Source organism: Balaenoptera borealis (assembly GCF_965194805.1).
Source record: "Balaenoptera borealis genome assembly, chromosome: 11".
In the NCBI taxonomy this organism is placed as follows: Eukaryota; Metazoa; Chordata; class Mammalia; order Artiodactyla; family Balaenopteridae; genus Balaenoptera; species Balaenoptera borealis.
In genome coordinates, this window is record NC_138868.1 from 6,329,292 (window position 1) to 6,353,650 (window position 24,359).

A 24,359-nucleotide genomic window follows, 5' to 3' on the forward strand; every position below is an offset into this window, starting at 1 on the left:
GCTGGGGGTGGGGGGCACCTTCCCCACTACCTCCCCCCACCCTGCCCGCACTGGTCCGGGCCAGGCGCCCGCGGAGAGGGGAGGCGGCGGGGGAATCTTCCCGAGTCACCGCCTCTCGGGCGGCGCGAGGTGCCGTGGGGTCCGGGGACGGCGAGGTCGGGCCGGGATCAGACGCGGGAGTCTGGAGTCCCCAGTCCTGAGGCCGGGAGGGGTGGTGCGACCCTCTGTCTCCGCCCCGGGGGCGGAGCCGAGGTCGGAGCCTGCGGAGCCTGAGACCAGGCGAAATCGGCTCGAGGCTCCCTGCCCGGCTCCAGCCTCCCCTCGGGGAGACCCGACCCCCCCTTCCCCTGTCCACCACCTGCAAGACCCAGCTTCCCGGGTCCCCGGCTCGGCCCACGGGCCCCGGAGCAGGTGCAGGTGCGGCTTCCCCATCTCTCTCCCACCCGGGCGCATCCCGCTGGGCGGCCATGGCGCGAGGAGACGCCCCGCAGGACAGGCGAGTCGGGGACCGGATGGGGTGCGTATGGGGATCCGGTGGCCGTGGGCAGCTCAGACACGCTCCCTTCGGGCTCTCCAAAGCTCAAAGCAGACCAGCTGGAACTACAATTCCCGTCAGCCGCCTCCCTCGGGTGCCTGAGCCTGGGTGATGGGGGCTGTAGTCCGCTCTCTGGAGGAGCTGCCCTGGGAGGTGGGAGGGGCCGCCGAAGCGGGACGTCCTCCGGGTGACCTTCTGAATGATCCTCACAGCTACCACCTGGTCGGGATCAGCTTCTTCATCCTGGGGCTGGGCACCCTCCTTCCCTGGAACTTCTTCATCACAGCCATCCCGGTGAGACTCGTGGCTGGAGTGACAGCCCCACGGTCACAACCACCGTCCGTCCCTCCAGCTGCCTTTCCCCACCACGCCGCCTTTGACTCCTCATTATGTCCGTTTGTCGGCTGAGGCAGGATCGCTCAGAGAGGGGAGGTGCCTCTCTCATGGCTAGGACGACCAAGCTTTGAGGGATGCCCAGATCCTAGAGGGGCAAGGCCACCAGGTCAGGGGATCCTGTGGAACCAGAAAGGAGCTACCCACCTACTTCCCCTGTTTGTCATTATTCCTGGCTAGTCACTCAAAAAGTGGGTTATCCAAGCCTTTGATTTTCTTTGAAGTAGCATGAATTACATTCATTCATCCAACAAATAGTTAATGTACACCTAGAGTTCCTGGCACTGGGGGTATAGAAGGAAACATAGCAGAGGAAGGTTTCATCCTCATGGAGCTTACGTTCTTTCAAGGGAAGGCAGGAATGTGGGGCTTGTGTTCTCTTTGGGACTGGGTTATTCTTATATATTAAATGCAACAACTTTCCAGATGCCTCTTTAGTGCCTGGCTCTGTGCTGGGCCCTGGAGACCCAAAGATGAATCAGCCCATGGTCTTGAGAGCAAGATGGGTGCATAAGAAATATAAATAATGTAACATGACACGTGCCATCCCAGGCTTGGAGCAGAGTCCTGTGGGTCCCCAGGGGAGGGAGCAATTCCTTCTGCTTAACGGAAGAGGTGATTTGTAACTTGGGTAAAGCATTTGTGTTGGGGGAGGGGAGTGGTAGGAGGGGAGAGGGCACCCTAGGCGGAGACAGCAGCCTTGCAAAGACACCGAGAGGCAGGAGAGTACTAGCTTATTCAGAGAAAGGGCCAGAGCTTGGGGTGCCTGGAGCTTAGCAGGATGGAACAGGAAATGGGGCACAAAAGGGAGACCAGGGTCTGGTTCTGAAGGGCCCCAAATGCTGTTCCAAAACCTTGGGGCTTTGCCTTGCAGGCAACAGGGAGCCATGGACGGGGAGCGGGGGAGTTAAGCAGAGTCGTGGCAGGATGTGTGTTCCAGAGAGAAAGCAGTTGGTCAGCACCTGGGCCAGAGCCTGGCTTACAGTAGGAGCTCCAGAAATACTTGGGAACCTAGAAGCTGCTGCAGGAGTGGGGGTGGGGCCTGGAGCCAGGGCACAGGAGAGGAGGGGTGATCCAAAGATGGAGCAAGGCCCAAGTTGGGGGTTCTTAGGGCTTGGGCTCGGTCCCAGACTTCAGCCGTTCAATTCAATGCACGTTCATCGAGCTCCAACTGTGTGCCAGGTGCTGGGGACGGTGCAAGGACAGAGAGTCAGTCCCGCAGAAGTTAACGGAGCAATCCCAAGCATGGGAGGAGGTAGAGAGAGAAGGCTGGGGGGTTCCTGAGGGTAGGTTGTAGGGTGACCCTGTACCCCACTCCCCTGGCATCCTGGCAGTACTTCCAGGGGCGTCTGGCAGGGGCCAATGGCACCACCGAGACCCTGGGCACCAACCACACGAGTCCTGCAGATACCTTCAACTTCAACAACTGGGTGACACTGCTGTCCCAGCTGCCTCTGCTGTTCTTCACACTCCTCAACTCCTTCCTGTACCAGTGGTGAGAAGCCCTGCCCCTTGGGCTCAATCCCAGGCCATCCCTCTGTTGTCCCTTCCCCGCCTTTGCTGAGGCAGCTCCTTCTGGGCCCAGGGAAGACCTCCCATCCTTCCTCCCCTCCCCCTGCATCTCTCCCACAGCCCCCACTGTCCAGCCCTGGGATGAAACTCTTGCCCCCTCCCCTCCCCTGGCCTGGGCCCAGCGATGCCCACTCCGCCCTCCCCCGTTATGAGCAGCGTCCCTGAGACGGTGCGGATTCTGGGCAGCCTGCTGGCCATCCTGCTGCTCTTCACCCTGACGGCGGTGTTGGTCAAGGTGGACATGAGCCCCGGGCCCTTCTTCTCCATCACCATGGCCTCTGTCTGGTTCATCAACTGTGAGCACCGCTGCCCTTCCCCACCTCCCCACCCAGCCCCCCAGGGCTTCAGCCCAGCCTCTTCTTTTTACTGAAGGGGCCCAAGGTATCCAAGAAGGGAAGACAGCAGTAGCATCACCCATATCCCTGATGAGAAACTGAGGCCCAGGGGGGAAGAAAAGTCACTCGTCCAAGGCCCCACAGTGACCTAAGAGCAGGTCTCCTGGCCCCTAGCCCCTCACACCTAGGGCTGCACCTCGGAGGGGGGATGAATGTGGGGTGTTACATCGGAATGTCCAGAGTCTCATGCCTACCCAACCTAGTCCAGAGTCCCCTATGCACCCTGCCAACACCTCCTCCAGGGAGCCCCCAAGGCCTGCCTAGTTGAGCAGCGGCCCCCAATCCTGTCCCTCCACAGCCTTCTGTGCAGTTCTGCAGGGCAGCCTCTTCGGGCAACTGGGCACCATGCCTTCCACGTACAGCACCCTCTTCCTCAGCGGCCAGGGCCTGGCTGGGATCTTCGCTGCTCTTGCCATGCTCATGTCCATGGCCAGTGAGTAGACTTGGGTGGCTGGAGGGCAGGGGTGGCCTCTGGGATTCTGGGGAGCAGAGAGAGTGTGCCAAGAGCAGGATGCCTTGGGCTTTGGTGGAGATGGAGGTGATGGGGTGATGGGGGGCTGGGGATTGGGTTTGGGGCTCTTGAGTTATACAATGAGAGAATGACTAGGTGAGGACTGGGTTAACTTGGGGCCAGGGGCAGGATTCCTGAGGCCAGCACTGGCATGTGGCAGTAGGCTGAGGTTGAGGGAAAGGGGGACAGGTTTGGGATTCAGATGGACTTGGGTTTGTATCCCGGTTCCACTGCTCCCTAGCTGGGAGCATTGGCTGGCACTTACCTGTGTCAGGTTCCCCACCTGAATGATTATTATAGCTCCATCCTCAGATCGTAAGGAGCATGCAGTAATGAGCACGCAGTAATGAGCACATAGTAGGTGCTCAACAAAAATGACACATGGGGAAGAGTGAGAGACGTGAAGGGCTGGGCTGGGGCCCCCGGCACAAGGGTCCTGAGTTTGTTAGTGGGAGGAATGGAAGATGCCGGGAGGTGAATCTGAGACATGCATAATGCGAAGTAGGAAAAGAGTTGTTAGCCCTGCGGGAGCTGGTGGACCAGCCACCTCCCTTCTGCAGCTGAAGTTTCCGCACAGGTGGCGTGGATGCCCAGACCTCCGCCCTGGGGTACTTCATCACGCCCTGCGTGGGCATCCTCATGTCCATCGTGTGTTACCTGAGCCTGCCCCACCTGGTGAGCCTGGTATTGGGCTCAAGGCCCACTTCAGAGCATCACAGATACAGCCCTGAGTCTGAGGCCCTGAGAGAGGCCAAAGGAGGCAGAGGGGACCTGGGCCCAGCCCTGATCCCCAAAGGAGTCAGCCACTGGGGGATCCCAGCCTCTAAGTCAACAGGGTGGGGAGGGATCCCGGCACTTCAGCCAAGCCAGGCAGGGACAACGCTTTCCTTCTGCAGAAGTTTGCCCGCTACTACCTGGCCAAGAAACCATCAAAGGCACAAGGTCAAGAGCTGGAGACCAAAGCTGAGCTCCTCAAGTCTGGTGAGCCTGGGACCCTGCCAGGGAGGTGGAGGACCCAGAGGAGGCTAGAGCCACCACCACAGGGAAGCATTTCCCCTCTGTCCCCAACCAGAACCCTCATCCCTAGTAGCCTCATGTAATCAGAGGCAGAAGATCTTGAAGGGAAGTCAATGGGATTAAAGTCATCCCTTTGCCCTCTGGGCCTCAGTTTCCTCCTCTATAAAATGGGGAGGCAGTAAAGCTTCAGGCATACAAGTTCTAGATCCAAGTGTGTCTGAGTTTGAATTCTAGCTTCATAACACCCAAGCTGTGTGACCTTAGTCAAGTCACGTAACCCCTCTGAGCATCAGTTTCTTTATTTGTAAAGCAATGGCAGTGAAATAATCCATTTAAGGTGCTTAACTCTGCCATGCACAAGTATGGGCTTAATAAATAGTAGCTCGGCATATTTCCATTGTTAATTCTCTTTGCCTGCACCCTGGGCTGGTGGAGGGTCACTTGTTTTAATTGCTTGGAATCTCCTTCCCTCAGGCCTGGTTGTAACAAGCGTGGGTCACAGGCATGACCCTGCCCTCCCCTCTTGCCCCAGATGAGAAGAATGGGATTCCCAACAGCCCCCAAAAGGCAGCCCTGACTCTGGATCTTGACCCTGAGAAGGAGACAGAGATGGAGCCAGAGGAACCCCAGAAGCCAGGAAAACCTTCAGTTTTCATTGTCTTCCAGAAGGTTTGGCTTGGATAGAGCCCCCAACCACCATCCCTGGGGAAGAGGGCTGCTCTCTCCAGCCTTCCCCAGAGACTCTTAGAATGGACTGGGGCCTTAGTACTCACCTGGTCCACCCAAGGTGACAGAGTCATGGTGGGTCAGAGACACGCTGGGCCAGGCCCCAGTGTCCTGTTCCTGGGCCAGGGCTTGAGCAGGAGGGTTTGGCTGCGCGTTGGGCTCTGGGTCTGCCCGCCTGCTCACACCCTTGCCTCCGACTCCCAGATCTGGCTGACGGCGCTGTGCCTCGTGTTGGTCTTCACAGTCACCCTGTCTGTCTTCCCAGCCATCACGGCCATGGTGACCAGCTCCACCAGCCCCGGGAAGTGGAGTGAGTGCTGGGAAGTGGAAGAGGACAGGGCAGTGGGAATGAAGGGCAGAGAGGGAAGAGGGCAGCCGGGACCAGGATAAGCCCTCTCTCCCTCCCAGGTCAGTTCTTCAACCCCATCTGCTGCTTCCTTCTCTTCAACGTCATGGACTGTCTGGGACGGAGCCTGACCTCTTACTTCCTGTGGGTGAGCACACCTAGGCTGGGGTGATCTGACGGTTTGGGGCAGCAGTCGGGGATCAGAGGGTGTGAAAGAGCACAGAAAGGTGATGTCCCAACAGTCCCACTGGTCTGGGTCTGGTAATGGAACAGCTGGCTGGTTGAGCAGTGAGCACCTGGCCCCTGGAGATATGCAAGCCAGGGCTTAGACTATGAACTCTTTGAAAGCAGAAGCCTTGTCCAATTGACCTGTGTCTCCAGCATCCAGCCTAGGCCCCAGACCCCGGTGCTTAGAGACTGTTATGTGGAGCTTCCTGCACCACGTGGGAGGTCAGACAAGATTCCTAGTATTTAGATTGCTTTTAGCCAAGATGCTGCTTCTTTAAATGAAATCTTCCAAGGACACACAACAAACAAAGTAGATCAAAGAGTAGTTGCTCTGGGAATTCCCCAGCGGTCCAGTGGTTAGGACTCCGAGCTCTCACTGCCAAGGGCCCAGGTTCAATCCCTGGTCGGAGAACTAAGATCCCACAAGCTGTGCATCCAAGCCAGGATGGGGCCTGGATCCCCAGCTTCCAAACCCATCTTCCCCAAAGGGGTCTTCGGAACCCCCAGGGGTGCTCAGAGCCACCAACGTTGAAAACCGAAGATGTTTGTCTAGTTCTGCCATGGAGAGAGCATGAACTGGAGCTCAGGAGAGGCAAAGTCTAGTCCCAGGCTGGTCCTTGATTGCTGGGTGGCCTTGGCCCAGCTGCTCTCTCTCCAGAGGCCCAAATGCTGGGTCCTCACTGGCACACATGGAGTAGGTCAGGGGAAGTGATAGTTGAGTCTATCTGGGGTGTCCCTGGAGCAGAGACCCTGCTCCCAGGGACCACCCTCACCCCAACCTTCTGCCGCAGCCAGACGAAGACAGCCGGCTGCTGCCCCTGCTGGTCTGCCTGCGCGTCCTGTTTGTGCCACTCTTCATGCTGTGCCACGTGCCCGAGAGGTCCCGGCTGCCCATCCTCTTCCCACAGGACGCCTACTTCATCACTTTCATGCTGCTTTTTGCTGTTTCAAATGGTTACCTGGTGTCCCTCACCATGTGCCTGGCGCCCAGGTCTGGGGGATGGGAAGGTGGGGGGGAGGGCCTGGGAGCAGGGAGGTGGGCTAGCTCTTTGAGGGGAGCCAGCCCAGCCCTAGCTGTCTCCAGGCCTCACTGGTGCCACCTGTCAGGTCAGGCTTGAACTGCTGAGCCGGCCCCAGGCCAGGAGCTGGGGAGAGGAGGACTTGGCTGGGGAGGTTCCTGCCCAGTAAAGCAGCCCAGGCACTGATTTTGGGGCCTCCTCTCTGGTCCTCAGTTTCCCCATCTGTGAAATAAATGGGTTGGACTGTCATTCCTTAGGGCCCAGCTACTCCCGCAAATTCTCAGTTGCAAGGGAGCTAAGGTTTTGATCACAAGCAGAGTTCCTGGGCTATTTACTCTAGGGAAAATGGAGTTGAGAATCCAGGGAGAGCAGAGGTGACCGGGAGGACCAGGTAGGGGACATTTTGCCAGGAAGGAAGGCAGTTACATCTAGACGCCAGGGGCGTGAGAGATGTCTGTGTCCAGTGGCCCCATTTTACAGATCAGGAAACTGGAGTCCAGAGAGAAGGGCCTAATTACAGTGACCAGAGGTTGGGTCAGCCCAGACTAGAACTCAGGCGTCCTGTTGTTAGGAGGGCGGAGGGCACAGGGCTGGGTCCAGGTTGGGCCTGACATTTTCTAAGAGCTCCTACTCCTGTGTGTTCTAGGCAGGTGCTGCCACACGAGAGGGAGGTGGCCGGCACCCTCATGACCTTCTTCCTGGCTCTGGGGCTGTCCTGTGGAGCCTCCCTCTCTTTCCTCTTCAAGGCGCTGCTCTGAAGTGCTCCGTCCAGGGCTCTCCCAGCATCTTCTCTTCGGAGCTGAGACCCAGCACAGGGGGAATGGTGGGCCGGGCTCAAGCCTCTGCTGAGCTGGGGCCCCGCGGTCTGGGGGTGCCAGGAAGAGGCAGGTGCTGTTCTCCTTCCTGGGCTGGTGACCACCTGGAGTGCTGCAAGGAAGAATTCACCACCTGCCATTCTAACCCTCCCCAGGAGTGGAGCTGACGCACAGAGACAGACTATCTAGATGCACACAGACCTCACTGAAAGGGTGATGATCATGAAAAAGAGGGCCGAGGACAATGGCCCTTCCTCGCCATCAGGAGTGCATTGGTTAATCATGAGAAACTCACTGGCCAAGTGCCGGGGCTCAGAGGCCACAGGTGGGACCTTGCCAACTGTGTGGCTGGTGTGGCCGCAGCTTCAGATTCAGAGTGGGAGCGGGGGCCAGCCCTGGGCAGGAGCTCCTCTTCTCTCCCGGCCTCAGCGACCCCATGGTCAAGTCTCCTGGACTCCAGAACAGAGGATTCCAGGGAAGTGGAAGGGACAGGGAGAAGGAGTTCAGGATCTGAGGGTGCTCGAAGGACCCTCTGGGCCTCAAACAGTGTTTTCGTCGCCAGCATTTACTGTGTCCACTCCCCAGAGCCCACCTGGGCCTGGGTCCCAGAACTGCAGTTAGCCTGCATGTGTGCACTGCACTTTACAGTTTGCAAAGCTCTTTTGCACCTGCTCTCTCACTGAAGCCACACTGAGGCCCTTGGAGGGAGGCCAGCAGGGATTGTGCTCCCCTCTGTACAGGTGAGGAAACCGAGTCCCAGGGGGAAGTGACCAGTTCTTGGCAGAGCCAGGACCCAGCCCCCACCTCCCTGTAGGTGCTGTTCTTCCTGCCCACTGCCTGCTTCCCTTTTCCTTGAGGGGCTCAAGGCGAGAGCCCTAAGCACTTACTCCACCTTTTTGCTTGATTTTTCCCTCTGACCCTGCTCCTGGGTCTAATAATAACCTTCTCCATTTGTACAATGAATTCACTTTCCAAAGCGCTTTCAGCTCTGTTGGCTTCGATGAGCTGGGTGGGGTGGGGATGATTGTACCCATTTGACAGATGGGATGACCAAGGCCCTGAGAGGGGCAGGGACTTGTGGGCATCCCTGCGCTGGGCCCTCTTGACCACATCATGGCCCAGGCCCCCTTGACCACATCATGGCCCAGGCCCCCTTGACCACATCATTCATGGCCCAGGCCCCCTTGACCACATCATGGCCCAGGCCCCCTTGACCACATCATGGCCCATTATCTACCAGGGGTGCTGGCCTGCAAGGAGCCCTGTGCTCCCGGGCAGAGCGCCTGGCCGCATGGATGACTATCGCTCTCTCCCCCACCGGTGTCCTCTGCTTCCCCAGGCTCCCCCTTCTCAGAAATGGAGACTCAGAGAGGCAGTCAGCCAATTCTCCAGAGGGACGCAGGAAAGGCCTGCTTGGCCACACACCTGTGCTACCCTGCCCAGCACAGAGAAAAGCAGGGGGTTTTGAGATTACAGGCAGCGGCCTTTCTGCCCACTTGCCCTCCTGCCTTCTGTGACCATTCCCTCAGCAGCTATTATATGCCAGGCGCTGAGCCAGCGTAGGCCCCCTGCTCAGAAGCCAGAGGCTGCTTTGCTACCAAAGAGGAAAGTGAGGCAAGCTATGACCTTGGGAGCTGAAATAAAGCCACACTCCTTTGACCCTTTTTCACTGTGCCAGGTTCTGGCTGGTCTGGCAACCCTGAAACAAAGGAGTTGTGACCCTCCTCCCAAGGCCATGGGAAATAGAATGTAACTTGTGATGGGGCTTGTGAGGACCCTGCAGAATGTGTAATATGAAACTCTAGAAGAGGGGGCCAGTGATCTCACTGGGAAGTTGGGGCAAGCATCCCTGAGGAGGTGTCCCCTGAGCTGGGCCTTGAGGGATGAACACGAGCTGGCTGGGCTGAGGTGGGGAGGGGCGTCCCAGGCAGAGGTACCAGAAAATGTGGAAGGCATGGACACGGAATATTCAGGGAACAGTGGGGACTTCTGGCAGCAGGTCACGGGGGGAGCGGAACCTCCTAGGGTGTGAGGAAGGGCACGGGAGAGGATGAGGCTGGGGCAGTGGGCTGGGGACAAACGCTGAAGGGCCTTAAGGCTGAGGCCTAACCAGGGGATTGGAGAGAGGAGAAGGCCCACAGAAGAGAAGGCTGCGGCCTCTACAGGGGCCGTTTAACTTGGTGGTTAAGTGCCTGTGCCCTGACCCACAGTCCTGGGTTCGAAGCCAGGCCCTCTCCCAGCAGTGGGAACTGGGATTCCTGGAGACTGCAGTCCTGGAGAAAGCACGGGAGTACAGACTGACATTTACTAAATGGTAGTTGTAATCCTGGGATTATTTTGTGCAGACCACTAGGCCTAGCTGTACCCTTTGGCTGGGACTGCTGGGAGCAGGACCCCAGTACTTCCTAGGTCCCCTTCTCCTTCTCTACCTTAAGAGACTGTTGTCTGTTGTACCCAGAAGCTCCCTAGACCTGCCAGACCCAGCCATCCCGGGGAACCCAGTGGCGCTGGTCCACGTTCAGCCGGGTTGGGCTGAGCAGTGGAGGATGGGCCCAGAAAGATGTCCTTAGGATGTCACAACGTGGAATTCCTTCTCCCTGTCCTCCTTCCCCGTATACCTAGCCCAACTTTCCCATCAGGTCAGGATGCAGCTGGTTTTGATGTTAGCAAAATACTTGGGCTGATGGGCTACACTTGCTCGTCCCTCTCCTGATGCCCAGCCCACCCGGCCACCGCCACATCCCCAGCCTGACACAGCTCTGCCAACAGGCCCAGGTTCCCTCAGAAGCAGCCAGTGTCCGTGAGCAAACAGCTGGAGGGGGCTCTATGTGGAGGGCACTGAGATAGGCTTGGTGGAGAGACACAAACTTTGCAAGGCCAGCCCTTATCCTCCAGTTGCTCACCTTTTTATGAGGAGGACACCTCCTGGTCTGTAAATTGATTCAGCTCTCCAATTAAAAGTCAGAGACTGTCAGAATGGATTTGAAAATGATTCAACTATATGCTTGCTATCTACCAGAAACTCACTTTAGAGCCAAAACCACAAATAGGTTGAAAGTTAAAGAATGGAAAAAGATATTCTATGTAAAACGGTAACCAAAAAAGACAGTTTGGGTGGATATACTAATATCAGAAAAAATAGGCTTTAATTCAAAAATCATTGAAGAGACAAAGAGGGATATTATATATTCGTAGAAGCGTAAGTCCATCAAGAAGATATAATAATTATAAACATATACACACCTAACAACAAAGTCCTAAAAACTATGAAGCAAAAATTGACAAAATTGAAGGAGAAACAGACATTTCTACAATGATAGAGACTTCAGGATCCCACTTTCAATAAACGATAGAACAACTAGACAGAAGATCAACAAGGAAACAGGACTTGAACACACTACAAACCAAACAGGCCAAACAGACATACACACAACACTCTACCTAAAAACAGCAGAATATACCTTCTTCCCAAGTGCACACAGAACATTCTCCAGGGAAGAGCACATATTAGGTCACAAAACAAAGTTGCAATAATTTTTTAAAAATATTTATTTAGGCTGCGCCAGGTCTAAGTTGCAGCATGCAGGATCTTTAGTTGCGGCATGCAGACTCCTTAGTTGTGGCATGCATGTGGGACCTAGTTCCTCGACCAGGGATTCAATCCGGGCCCCCTGCATTGGGAGCGTGGAGTCTTACCCACTGGACTACCAGGAAAGTCCCTGCAATAATTTTTAAAAGAGTAAAATCACACAAAGTATCTTTTCCAATCACAGTGGAAGGAAACTAGGAACCAATAATAGAAAAACTGGAAACCTCACAAATATGTGGAAATTAAACAACATGCCCCTAAACAACTAATGGGTTAAAAAAGAAATCAAAAGAGAAATTAGAAAATGCTTTGAGACAAATGGAAATGAAGATAACATACTAAACTTTATGGGATGCAGCAAGAGCAGTGCTGAGAGGAAACCTGCAGCTGTAAATGCCTCATTAAAAAGTAGGAAGGATCTCAAGCAAATTAAACCCAAAACTAGCGGAAGGAAGGAGATGATAAAGATTAGAGTGGGCATGCCACGGAGCAACTAAGCCCGCGAGCCACAACTACTGAACCCGTGTGTCTAGAGCCTGCGCTCCGCAACAAGAGAAGCCACCACAATGAGAAGCCCGTGCACCGCAGCAAAGAATAGCCTCCGCTCACCGCAGCTAGAGAAAGCCCGTGCGCAGCAACGAAGACCCAATGTGGCCAAAAAAAAAAAAAAAAGATTACAGTGGAGATAAACAAAATGGAAGATAGAAAAACAACACAGAAAATCAATGAAACCAAAAGTTGGTTCTTTGAAACGGTCAATAAAATTGACACACCTTTGAGTAGACTAAGAAAAAAAGTGAAGACCTGAAAATTACTAAAATCAGAAATGAAAGGGGGTCATTACTATTGATTATACAGAAATAAAAAGCATTATGAGAGAACACTATGAATAACTGTATGCCAACAAATGAGATACCTAGATGAAATGGACAAATTCCTAGAAACACACAAACTACCAAAAGTAACTCAAGAAGAAATAGAAAATCTGGACATATCTATAACAAGGAATGAGATTGAATCAGTAATCAAAAACCTCCCAGGAAACTCCAGGACCAGATGACTTCCCAGGCAAATTCTACCAGTCATTTAAAGGATTAACACCAGTCCTCAAACTCTTCAAAAAAATACAAGAGGAGGGAACACTTCCTAAGTCATTCTATGTGACCAGCGTTACCCTGATGCCAAAGCTAGATAAAGACATCACAAGAAAAGAAAACTACAAACTAATATCCCTTAGGAATATAGATGTAAAATTCCTCAACAAAATACTAGCAGACTGAACCCAGCAACATATTAAAAGAATTATACACCATGACCAAGTGGGATTTACTCTAGAATGCAAGGTGTTTCAACATACAAAAATCAATCATTGTAATACACCAAATATGAAATGAAGGGGAAAACCCACATGATCATCTCAATTGATGCAGAAAAAGCACTGACAAAATCCAACATCCTCTCAAGATAAAAACACTCAACAAACAAGGAATAAATAAGAACTTCCTCAACCTGATAAAGAGTGTTTATGAAAAATCCACAACAAACTTCATGCTTAATGGTGAAAGACTGAAGTCTTCCCCCTAAGATCAGGAAAAAGACAAGGATGCCTGCTTTCACTATTTCATCTATTCAACTTTGTACTGGACATTCTAGCCAGAGCAACTGGGCAAGAAAGAGAAATAAAAGGCATCCAAATTGGAAAGGAAGAAGGAAAACTATCCATAATCACAAATGATATACACACATACAGAAAATCCTAAAGAATATACACACCGACACACACAATTAGAGCTAATAAATGACTTCAGCAAAGTTGCAGGATTCAAGAATACACAAAATTCAGTTTTATTTCTATACAGACAATTTTGACATCAATTCTGATGCGTGGGTTTTTTTTTCCCCACACCAAGCAATTCTCTGACACCAGCTAAGTGCCCTACAATACAACTCAGTTCTGACATTGTCTACCTGGAGATAGCATCAGATTCCACAAGTTGGAGCCGCAGAATATAGGTCTCCTGATCACTCTTCAACTCAACAACCTTGGTTCCCTACTGCGTGTGGAGTAGCCGGCGAACACCTTATCCTGACGTTCCAGGTCCTCCCCTGACTGTCCTAAAGCACCTTCCCAAGATTCACAGCGCTCGAACAGTTGCTACAATACATGTCAAAGTACCTGCCCTTCCCCACAGCCTCTCCTCTTTGAAAGAGTCCATGGAGCAATCATTCCACAAACACTTATCAAGCACCTTCTGTGTACGCTGACTGGTGTTAAGATATTCGAGGCCTTCTGCTTAAGTGTGTGTGTGTGTGTGTGTGTGTGTGTGTGTGTTAGGGAGGCAGGTGTGTGAATACACACGTCTCTGCCCTGGGAGAAGTGCTGGGGGAGGGGAATCAGTGCACTGAATAGATTAATAATTTAAATGATCAAGCATCACCGCCACTGCCACCACCAAGTTCCAGTACTTTAGACAGAGCAGTTCCTCCAGGCTGGTTTTCTCTAGTTCCTGCGTAAAACATATTGGCCCCCAATTTGGCATTGGCCAGAATTCCGGTTCTGGTTTTTAGGTGCCACCAAACCCCGGGCCCTCTTTCTAGGGAGAAGGAAAAGCACACCTCCAACCTTCTCCCATAAGGTCCAGGTACCTGGAGTATGAAACGGCCAGGAATGCACGTTGAACAAAGACAGATGAGAGGCCCCGTCCGGACTGACTTGTGTCCCACCTCCTGTTCAGTTCTCTTCGACCCGCTACTCCAGACATCGGGTTGTGAAAATTAAGAATCATCTCCAGTGTAAAACACGACCGACGAGGATGGGATTCGAACCCACGCGTGCAAAGCACAATGGATTAGCAGTCCATCGCCTTAACCACTCGGCCACCTCGTCCCACGTACAATGTTCTTTTCCACATTCCTTTCTCTCTCATCTCCGCGCCTCCCGGGACCCTCGCAGGCATTCCTCACTACAGACCTGATGAGACCTAGAGGAGGGAGGACGGCGGACAGAAAGGGGCTTTTTGTGTTCCTTTCCGCCTGCCATAGGCGGAAACCCGCGCCATCCTTCACCACTCTGCAGCCAAGCTCTGCCACAATTTCCCCTCCCTAAGTCGGGGGCGAGCGCGCCGGGGTTTCAGGACGCTCTTGGTCCAGGAGGTCGCGCACTGACCCGGAGGAGGGGGTGCCTGTCCCTGGGAACCCAGCAGGCGCGGCAGAGCGGTGGCGGACAGTTTCCAGCGTTTACAAAGCGCGCGGCGCGGGCAGAGAATGCAGTAGCTCCTCCCGGAGCACAGGGGGCGAGCTGGCGCGCCCGAGGCCGGCGCGGGCGGGCTGGCGCGGCTGCGCGAGGGGCTCGGCTCGCCTCGGCTCGCTTCGGCCGCGCTCGGCAGGCTGCGGTAAATCCGGGCTTGCGGCGGCAGGCAGAGGCTGCGGCCCGGTGTTCCCTGCTGCGCGCCGCGAGCCCCGAGAACCATGCAGATGTCCTACGCCATCCGGTGCGCCTTCTACCAGCTGCTGCTGGCCGCGCTAATGCTGGTGGCGATGCTGCAGCTGCTCTACCTGTCGCTGCTGTCCGGGCTGCACGGGCAGGAGGAGCAAGACCAATATTTTGAATTCTTTCCCCCGTCCCCGCGGTCGGTGGACCAAGTCAAGGCGCAGCTCCGCACCGCGCTGGCCTCCGGAGGCGTCCTGGACGCTAGCGGCGACTATCGCGTCTACAGGGGCCTACTGAAGACCACCATGGACCCCAACGATGTGATCCTGGCCACTCACGCCAGTGTGGACAACCTGCTGCACCTATCGGGCCTGTTGGAGCGCTGGGAGGGCCCGCTATCCGTGTCGGTGTTCGCCGCCACCAAGGAGGAGGCGCAGCTGGCCACGGTGCTGACCTACGCGCTGAGCAGCCACTGCCCCGATATGCGTGCCAGGGTTGCCATGCACCTTGTGTGCCCCTCACGCTATGAGGCCGCCGTGCCCGACCCCCGGGAGCCAGGGGAGTTTGCCCTGTTGCGGTCCTGCCAGGAGGTCTTTGACAAGCTAGCCAGGGTGGCCCAGCCCGGGATCAATTACGCGCTGGGCACCAATGTCTCCTACCCCAATAACCTGCTGAGGAATCTGGCTCGTGAGGGGGCCAACTATGCCCTGGTAATCGACGTGGACATGGTGCCCAGTGAGGGGCTGTGGAGAGGCCTTCGAGAAATGCTGGATCAGAGCAAGCAGTGGGCGGGCACAGCGCTGGTGGTGCCTGCCTTCGAGATCCGTCGAGCCCGCCGCATGCCCACGAACAAAAATGAGCTGCTGCAGCTCTACCAGGTGGGCGAGGTGCGCCCCTTCTACTATGGGCTGTGCACCCCCTGCCAGGCGCCCACCAACTACTCCCGCTGGGTCAACCTGCCAGAAGAGACCTTGCTGAGGCCTGCCTACGTGGTGCCCTGGCAAGACCCCTGGGAGCCATTCTACGTGGCCGGCGGCAAGGTGCCCAACTTCGACGAGCGCTTTCGGCAGTATGGCTTCAATCGTATCAGCCAGGTGCTCATAAGGGAGAGGGCAGGGGAAATGGGGCAGGATGGATGGTGGGGTCAGGGAGCTATGAGTGGCTCTGGATGGAAAGGAGGCAATGAGCAGGAGGGATCATAGTTCAGGAGGTGGTTGGATGGTTGGAAGATCCAGGATGCCTCCAGAGGAATAGGAATGCTGGAGCGAGCGAGGATGTCAGTCTCTGCCCTAGGAATGTCATCAAACTTTGCTGACCTGTCTCTCCCCCCACAGGCCTGTGAGCTGCACGTGGCAGGATTCGATTTCGAGGTGCTGAACGAAGGTTTCCTGGTTCATAAGGGCTTCAAAGAAGCTCTGAAATTCCATCCCCAGAAAGAGGCCGAAAATCAGCACAATAAGATCCTTTACCGTCAGTTCAAACAGGAGTTGAAGGCCAAGTACCCTGACTCCCCGCGTCACTGCTGAGCCCTTCCCTCCCCTAGTCTGAGAAGTCTCAGCCTCCTCCCTCCTTAGGCCGCCCCTCAGGCCTGACTGGGGTAAGAAATGTCACTCCACTTTACAGTGGTAGCTGTGGTGTTCGAACACTGGACTTGAGTATGGGATGCTGGGATCAAGTCCTAGCTTAACCACTAACTAGTTGTGTGGCCTTGAGCAAATCCCGTTCTCTCTCTGAGCCTCAGTTACCCCGTCTGTTAAAGGGAGGTGAGAATACCTACCTCACAGAACTGTTGGGAGGTTCAGATGAGATGCTACATGTGAAAACATTCTGTAAGCTTCGTACAAATGTGAAGTATTATTATTATTACAGTATTATTATTGTTGTTATTGTTATTATTATTAACACTCTTGGGTGGGTGGGCTGTAGGAGAGCAAAAAGTATGAATGGGGCAGAGCTGAGAAGTCTGAGTACTTAACAAAATGGGAATTTTGGAAAGAAACCAGTTGAAGGCGTTGAATTTAGTTCTTAGCTTTTGGGCAACTTCCTGGTTGTCTTAGGCCTCCGTCTCGGGGGCCCTGGAGAAGGGATGGGTCTGCAGGCTCTGTGCGTGGGAGTCTGAGATCTGGACCCTTGAATAGGCTGGGCTGGGTAATTTGCCTACCGACTACAATGTGTAAATAAATGAGTGTTCACACCTAAAGCTGGCTCCATTACTCTCCTGAACTGGGCGGGGTGGGGGAGCAGGTCGCGGGTTCTCCCCTTTCAAGCCGTGGGTGGTGGCTGCAGACCGAGGCTCGCGGGCTGCAGAGCAACAAACGCACAAGGGCCTTCCCAGCCTGTTGAAAGCCTGTGTGAATTTCAGTCGGTTGCTATGGAAACCGGCCCGCGGTATCCCGACATGCCTCGCCCCCAGCTGTCCAATTGTGAGCACTCCGACGGGCGCCTGCTGATGACGCATGCGGAAGCGTGGACAGGCTCCCGCCTCAGGAGAAAAGGCCCGCTCGGCGCTTCCGGGAGTCCCGAGGCCGCGGCCAGTACCGGCAGCCTCCGGCACCTCTCAGGCAGTCTCGGACGTGAGGCCGGAGGCCCCACACCCCGCGGGTGCGTAACGCCAACCCTGGCGCCTGGTTCGCCCTCTCCTGCCAGTGGGTCGGAGCCGGCCCAATCTCCAGGGCCGAAGCGGAGACTTAACCGGCCGGACGCGTGCCGGGGGCCGCGAGACCGGTGCTGGCCGTGGAAGAGCCAGTGATTGTCCCGCCCGCGCCCGCGCGTACGGAGATGGAGCGGAACGGGGGGCTCTTGGCGCGCCGTAGAGGGGCTGTGTTGGCTTCTTCGAGGGTGGGGAAGAGTCTTCCTTCCGAGGAGACCTGCCCTCGACATGCTCACTTTCTGAGAGATAAACGGCCTGTGCCCAGTGCCTTATAATTTGCTTTTCCATTCCTTACCGCTTGCAATCTTTATTATTCTCTTTTTATACCCAGGGTAAGGAGGGGGAGGTTGTGATTTAATTTAGCTCACCCAGTAGACTCAGAGACTGCTGGAGAGACCTCCCCCAACCCCTCACCCTTTCTGGTCCGGAAAGGTAGGACTTACCTGACGCTGCGTCTTCCAAAATAAATATATTTAACAGTGAAGAGGAATTGCGAAGTTTGGGAAATGCAGGAACTGAGGCTTGAGAATGGGAAAGATGAGGCTGGTTTGGAGAACCGAGGTTTTCAGGTCAGGGTCAGATCATTTGTGAAATCATTGAGGAATGTTTCAAAACTGTCCTCTAGGCTAGGCCAGTTAATTTACTTGAATTGACGTTTGCTGCCACTACAGAGGCCAGGGGCTACCAAGAAGTAAAAGCCAATCCCTGCCCTGCAAAAGTTTGTTTGGTTTAATTTGTATTTGCAAATCCTCCAGTCATCGAATGAGTCAGTACTGTGCTAGGCGAATAAAGCGCATGTGCAGCCCAGCCCTGGTGAGGCTTACAGACTGGTTGGGGAGACAGACATGAGAATGGGCAAATAGACATGTAAATAAATAAGGAAGGGTGTCTACACGGAGCTAAAGGACTACAAAAAAAGTGCCCAGACAAGCACATCACAGTGAACCAGAAGCCCCCAGCAGACAAAGAGATGATCTGTTGAGAAGACTGTTTATTCTTCCTCTTGGGTTATCTTTTGGCCGCACTTGGCACTGTCACGTCTCCTTCGTTCTGAAGTTCTCTCCATGCTTTGAGTTTTCCCTCCTCCATCTCTTGCTACTTTCCTTCTGTTTTGCAGGGGTCGCATCATCTGCCCCTTTGGTGACCCTGGGAGTTCCATCACGAGCCCCTTCTCACTCCACACATTCTACCTTGCTGGTTGCACCCTCTCCCAAGGCCTGAAGAACTCACTATATGTGATGACCAGATCTCTGCAGCCCAGATTTCTCTCTGAGGCTTAGACCCAGGTGCCCCCAACCCTGCCCCTTCTCTCCTTTCGGGGTCTTTGCTCACGCCACTCACTGTGGTTAGAATGCTCCCTCCCTCAACCAGCTCAGCTCATCTGTCTGGCCCATCTTCCTCTGCCCTCAAAGCTGCAGCAGGTGCCAGGTCCCAGTTTAGCTGCCTCTCCCATATGCCCCTCGTCTTAACTCTTCTCACCCCACAGTGATGATCTGCTTCTTGGCCTCTCTCTCATCCAGGAACTTGTAAACTCCTTGAGGTCAGAGACTGTCTTTCTGTCACACTTGTGCCTGCTTCCTACCATGGTGTCTGATGGTACCTAGCTTATATTAGATTTTCAATAAAGATTAAATGAGTGAATAAAAGAAAGAATGCTTAACAGCGTTCAGTGTTGCTGAGAAGTCAACCTGAGGTAAGCACCAAAAAATATTGGCATTAGGTACAAGGAGGTCATCTGTTAACTCTGCAGGATCAGTTTCAGCTGAGAGCGATGATGTAGAAACAGACTGGAACAAGCGGGAGGTGAAAGTAGGAAGAGCAAGGCCTGGAAAAGGTGGAAAACGGGGGGCGGTTGAGTGGAGTGGGGTGAAGTTTTGTGTTTCTGCTTTTTCTATATGGTGGGAAATTCCTGAGCGCGTCTAAAGGTTCATGGGCAAGAGCTGTCAAGAGGGAGAGTGGAGGATGCAGAAGACGGGAGCACTGATGACGTGAGGTCTTAGAGGAAGCAGAGGGAGATAGGATTTGAGCACAGTGAGAAGAGCATTGTAGAGTGTCCTCAGGAAGAGAAGTGGATGGCATCATAGGCAGAAGGGGCAGCGCGGTGGGCGGGGGGCGCGGGGGAGGTAGTGCATGGTGTATTTGAGAACTAAGCGTTAGATGGTGGGGTGAAGGAGCCGGACCAGCAGTTCAAGTCGAGTCTACGCAGGGCCTTGAAAGCCCCAGTCAGAAGTTTGGGCCCAGTCCCACAGACAGTGGGGGGCCCGCCTCTGGCCTTTCCCATCTTATGGATCGTCACCTTGGCCTCTGTTCCCGGGGTTGGGATCACCAGCAGCGTCCACGGGCATGGGCACTTCTGTGGCTCCCAGGCTTCCGGGAGATGTGCCTGCAGGGCCACTTGCACCTGCCCCACCCAGTGTGTGCCCAGGGTGTGGCGAGTCCAGTCACCGCCCCGCCCCCCCCGGTTGTCCCCGTCTGCAGTGAGGCTTGGTTTGACTTCCCAAGTGGCCACTTTCCCGCTCAGAGCTGTGGGCAGTGGCGAGTGATGGCTCCACTCCTACTCCCAGAGCCCAGATGCCCGTCCAGCCTCCAAGCAAAGACACCGAGGAGATGGAAGCAGAGGGCGACTCGGCCGCCGAGATGAATGGGGAGGAGGAAGAGAGCGAGGAGGAACGGAGCGGCAGCCAGACCGAGTCCGAGGAGGAGAGCTCAGGTGAGCCCCACCCGCCCGCGCGCCCGCCTGCCCCTGCTCCGCCGGCCCTGACTGGCCTCTTGTCCCAGAGATGGACGACGAGGACTGCGAGCGCCGCCGCAGCGAGTGCGTCAGTGAAATGCTGGACCTGGAGAAGCAGTTCTCGGAACTGAAGGAGAAGTGAGCAAGGGACCCTGGGGCCGGGCTTCCAGGAGGCAGCGGGCCTGGGGCCGGGCAGGGCTGGCTGGGGCCTGCTGTGGAGCGGGTGCTCCGCTCGTGGTTGACGGGCGAGCACACGGGTGCGCGGCTGCCTCTTACCTCCCAGGTTGTTCAGGGAACGGCTGAGTCAGCTGCGGTTGCGGCTGGAGGAGGTGGGAGCTGAGAGGGCGCCCGAATACACAGAGCCTCTCGGGGGGCTGCAGCGGAGCCTCAAGATCCGCATTCAGGTGGCAGGTCTGTGCCCTGTTCCCCTACCAGAAGCCATGGCTCTCTGTCCCCTTCCTCTCTCATCCCTGCCCTGCCTCACCCGTGCTCCTGGCCCCCCTTTATGGGCCCCTGGGTCCCTGGCCAAGCAGGACCTCCCTCTCCCTCCCTCCGCAGGGATTTACAAGGGCTTCTGTCTGGACGTGATCAGGAACAAGTACGAGTGTGAGCTGCAGGGAGCCAAGCAGCACCTGGAGGTGAATGTGCCGGGCGCCGGGCGCGGGGTGCGGATGGAGGTGGCCTCCCCGGCCTGCCTGGCTGAGCCACTCCGCCTCTTCCAGAGTGAGAAGCTGCTGCTCTACGACACGCTGCAGGGGGAGCTGCAGGAGCGGATCCAGAGGCTGGAGGAGGACCGCCAGAGCCTGGACATCAGTTCTGGTGAGGCGAGCGGCCGGCTGGGCGCCCCTGCCCCAGGCCCTGTGCTTTCAGTGCCTGCCCCCCATCTGGGCCTCAGCTTCCCCGCCTGCACAGGGGGGTTGTAAGAGGACCTGCTTCGTGGTCACTGTGGAGACTGAATGAAAGCAGCCAGGGAAGCGCCTAGCCCAGAGCCTGGCACACAGTGGGGACTCAGGAAGAGTGGGCCCCCTGCCCCCCTGCTCAATTTCCAGAACGGAGGGGTCATTCTGACACACGCACATGCCATGGCCAAGTCCTCTCCATGTCCACAGGCCGACGTTCATACAGGGCACTGGGGAGGGAGGAATTATTATCGTAGCCCTGTCCATGAAACAGATGAAGAAACTGAGGCTCACAAAATCACGGTGACCTCTTTCCCAGGGTTGAATTCAGCTTCTAACCCCAAGCCCAGGCTTCTCTGCACTGCCCTGGTTGCGGGGGGGCGGTGATGGGGAAGGGCTGGCCTGGCCCAGGTGAGCGACGCAGGCTACAGGGGTGGGGCGTCCTGGGATGGCCGGCACCCCGATCCTGACCCTGGTCTGGGGCACAGAGTGGTGGGATGACAAACTGCACGCCAGAGGCAGCTCGAAGACCTGGGACTCCCTGCCGCCCAGCAAGAGGAAGAAGGCCCCTCTTGTTTCCGGTATCCTTTCCCCCACGGTGGCCCGAGCTGGGCGAGAGGTCAGGGCGGAGGAGGGTGGAGGGACACGGAAGACAGAGGCAGACCAGACTCATTTATGGTCATCTGGCATCCTGTGGCCATGTCCAGTCAAATCCAGCCGTCAGGGATTTTTTGCAGGGTCCTCCTAGGCTGTGTGGACCATGAAAAAATAGAAACATCCATCCAGAGATTTCCTCATAATTTCCTGAGTGAGATCTCTTTTGAGGCCCTTCTGGCTTTCCCATGATGTCCCAGGCTTTCCCACCCCCATGCCTTTGCTGACTTTCCACTCTTCTATCGGCTGCTTTTGCCTGGGTGCCTGCTCAGTGCTCATCTTGGTTGTTACCTCCTCCACGAAGCCTCTCCTGGTTTCCCCGCCGAAATGGCTATTTAGGTATTACCCCTGTACCTAAACTGGGGCACCTGCCTCCCATCTGGGCATGGTCATCTCTGCCCTGCCCCAGGCGTGAGTCCCTTTGGTCCAGAGCCTGCTGTGCCTTCCTCCCTCCTGGCACAGCCAGTGTGGCGTTGAATTGAATTCTCTTGTGCACCCCACCCCACCCCTCATATTCCTGCAGCAACCAGATTCTCAGGGCACGGACCTCCTGGTGGTGGGAATCAGGTTCACGCAGGGAGGGAGGGAAGAATCTAGACTGCAGAGACTTGAAGGGTGAATGGGAGGTGAGGGTGTGGAGACATCAGGGGGACAGAGTGGCTGGTCCCCACAGGGGAGTGTGAGACCGAAGGAGGGTTGTTTTCGGGACAGAGGAGACTAGAGTCTCTTTGTAGATGGGGAAAGGGGCCAGATCCCTGAGTGGGTGGCATGGGCTTGGTCTTCTGACCTTGAGACTGGAGAAGAGGTGAGGGGGAGCTGAGGAGTGGTAGGGTTGAGGCTGGAAGGGCCCCGCGGAGTGGGTGAAATAGGCCATAGCCATGCCACCCCTCCACCCTACCGAGAACCCGGGGGCCAAGAGGTAGGAGGTGGAGCCCGAGCTCTTATCCAGGTCCTCGGCTCCCTGCCCCGCTGTCCACGGCACCGCCTCTCCTGAGTGTTGGAGCTCCCGGGCCAAGGCCCATCACCTGCCCCCTCCACCAGGCTTCCTGCTTCCTTGACCCCCCATTGCAGGCCCTTACATCGTGTACATGCTGCAGGAGATCGACATCCTGGAGGACTGGACGGCCATCAAAAAGGTGGGTCCGGTGCTGCCTGTCTCAGGATGGGGGCTGGCAGTGTAGCGCCCCCTCCCCAACCAGACGCCAGCTTTGGTCTTTGCAGGCTCTCCACGTGTGGACTTCCTGAGGGCCTGGGGAGCTCTCTGCTCAGCCCTTGGCACCCTCTGCCTTCAGCCCAGGTTCCCTGGCATTGCTTGACCTCACAGGCCTCGTTTGGCCTGAGGCTGCCCTGGAAGAGGGAGTTTCTAGTTTATATCAGCCCTTTCCTGGTTGCAGGGCAGGTTTTGATGGGGGTGGTAAAGGGAGGGCAGGAAGGCGGGAAAGCAGCTGGGCTGCCTGGGTCTCTGACAGGAGAGCACATCAAACCTTTGCCTAGAAGGGGTCTTATCCCCCGGCAACCCCTCTTGTGCAGCCCGGACCCAGCAGCGCCTCCACCCCAGAAAGGCTGATGGTGGAGGGGGGACTTGCCAAGCTGGAGGCAGGCTCTCAGGGGGGTTTTCTTCTTACCCACCCAGGCGAGAGCAGCCGTGTCCCCTCAGAAGAGAAAATCAGATGGTAAGAACCAGCGGGGTCGGGACTTCCCTGGCGGTCCAGTGGTTAAGACTCCGCGCTTCCACTGCAGGGGGTGCGGGTTTGATCCCTGGTCAAAAAAAAACACAAACCACCGGGGTTGTTCTCCCTCCCCCCGCCCAGCCTCCAGGAAAGGAGCCCAGAGGGAGGCAGGGGCTGTGTCAGATCAGTGGCCTGAGAGAGTCAGGACGGTCTGGGTGTGAGGGCATTGTGGGAGTTAGGGCGGGGGTGGGTAATGGGACTAGGTGATGGACCCGCCCCGCCAGCCCTGGTTAGGGAGGGTGGAGTCCTGAGCCCTAGCAGCCGGCCTGGCAGGCCCAGAGTACCAGAGAGGCCCAGGAATCAGGGGTGTGGAGCTGACCTGCGCCCGACTGAGGCCACTCCTCTCAGTCCCCCATATGAAGTGCCTGCTTCCCTCTTGGTTCGGCATTCTCTCACCTGCAGTGATTTTTCCCTTCCTGTGTACCCCCAGGACCTTGACCCTGCTGTTCACAGCCAGGGGGCCCTTGGAGCAGCTGGCAGCAAACCCAGCATTTGAACTTACCTGCTGCAGAAAGGCAGACAGACGGGCCCCTCGGCGTCTGCCCAGCCAGCCCTCCCGTGCTGCTGTGGCCCTCCCCTCCAGCCGCCACTGGTCTGGACTCCTCCTCTGCCTCTCCTCGGGCCCCTGTTCAACTGTGGCCTGGAGCTGCCCTAGCCAGGCAAGACTGTCTCCTCCATCCCTGGCCAGCCCAGCACCTGCCCCCACCGAAGGTCAGCCTTCGCGGTGCCCTCCCTGATGGAAGACGTGCCTCATCTTAATCCAAAGCAACATCCTTTCTGCTGACCTTGGACCCGGCTCCCTAGTCACCGAGCCAGTGAGCTGGGTCCCACTTCACAGGAACTCTGGGCCAGAAATGATACTTGGGGGACCTTTGTGTCCTGGCTGTTGCTGGAGGTGAGAAGGCAGGCTCCACAGGTCTTCCTTCTCAAGGCGGTTCCTGGTGTCTGCCTCCCAGATTTCAGGGACTGGAATTAAAACCTTTCCTGGGACTCTTGCGTGACCAGCGTGTGTCTAATTTACCTTGCAAGGGAAGCAGGGCTCTCATGGAGAGTGCTTGTGACAGGCAGTCTCTTCTGGGGTCCCTGCTACCTCTTCTCACTGCCTAGCGGGAGCCTGCC

General features: G+C 56.0%; 3 protein-coding genes across 7 annotated transcripts; all 3 read left to right on the top strand.

Annotated features, from left to right (window-relative positions):
• Positions 1-9: 9 nt before the first annotated feature.
• Positions 10-7,720, top strand: SLC29A2 (solute carrier family 29 member 2). Of its 3 annotated transcripts, none has more exons than XM_082342036.1 (12): positions 10-517; positions 748-829; positions 2,263-2,423; positions 2,657-2,796; positions 3,194-3,328; positions 3,984-4,081; positions 4,303-4,387; positions 4,956-5,092; positions 5,354-5,459; positions 5,558-5,643; positions 6,515-6,714; positions 7,489-7,720. In XM_082342036.1, exons 1-12 carry the CDS (start codon positions 468-470, stop codon positions 7,589-7,591), a joined length of 1,383 nt encoding a protein of 460 aa, XP_082198162.1. In that variant the 5' UTR covers positions 10-467; the 3' UTR covers positions 7,592-7,720. The 3 variants fall into 3 exon arrangements, with proteins under 3 accessions (XP_082198162.1, XP_082198161.1, XP_082198163.1); XM_082342035.1 differs by having other exon boundaries at positions 11-517; positions 7,389-7,625; XM_082342037.1 differs by having other exon boundaries at positions 12-496; positions 7,389-7,625.
• Positions 7,721-14,487: 6,767 nt separating this feature from the next.
• On the top strand, positions 14,488-16,776 carry B4GAT1 (beta-1,4-glucuronyltransferase 1). The gene is made up of 2 exons (XM_082342044.1): positions 14,488-15,670; positions 15,911-16,776. The coding sequence occupies exons 1-2, from the start codon at positions 14,615-14,617 to the stop codon at positions 16,100-16,102; spliced, it is 1,248 nt and encodes a 415-aa protein (XP_082198170.1). The 5' UTR covers positions 14,488-14,614; the 3' UTR covers positions 16,103-16,776.
• A 239-nt stretch (positions 16,777-17,015) lies between these two features.
• On the top strand, positions 17,016-24,230 carry BRMS1 (BRMS1 transcriptional repressor and anoikis regulator). Of its 3 annotated transcripts, none has more exons than XM_082342045.1 (10): positions 17,016-17,177; positions 19,791-19,936; positions 20,005-20,095; positions 20,241-20,368; positions 20,516-20,595; positions 20,680-20,776; positions 21,345-21,437; positions 22,582-22,646; positions 23,144-23,183; positions 23,671-24,230. In XM_082342045.1, the coding sequence occupies exons 1-10, from the start codon at positions 17,026-17,028 to the stop codon at positions 23,676-23,678; spliced, it is 900 nt and encodes a 299-aa protein (XP_082198171.1). In that variant the 5' UTR covers positions 17,016-17,025; the 3' UTR covers positions 23,679-24,230. The 3 variants fall into 3 exon arrangements, with proteins under 3 accessions (XP_082198171.1, XP_082198172.1, XP_082198173.1); XM_082342046.1 differs by having other exon boundaries at positions 20,250-20,368; XM_082342047.1 differs by lacking the exon at positions 21,345-21,437.
• Positions 24,231-24,359: the final 129 nt, after the last annotated feature.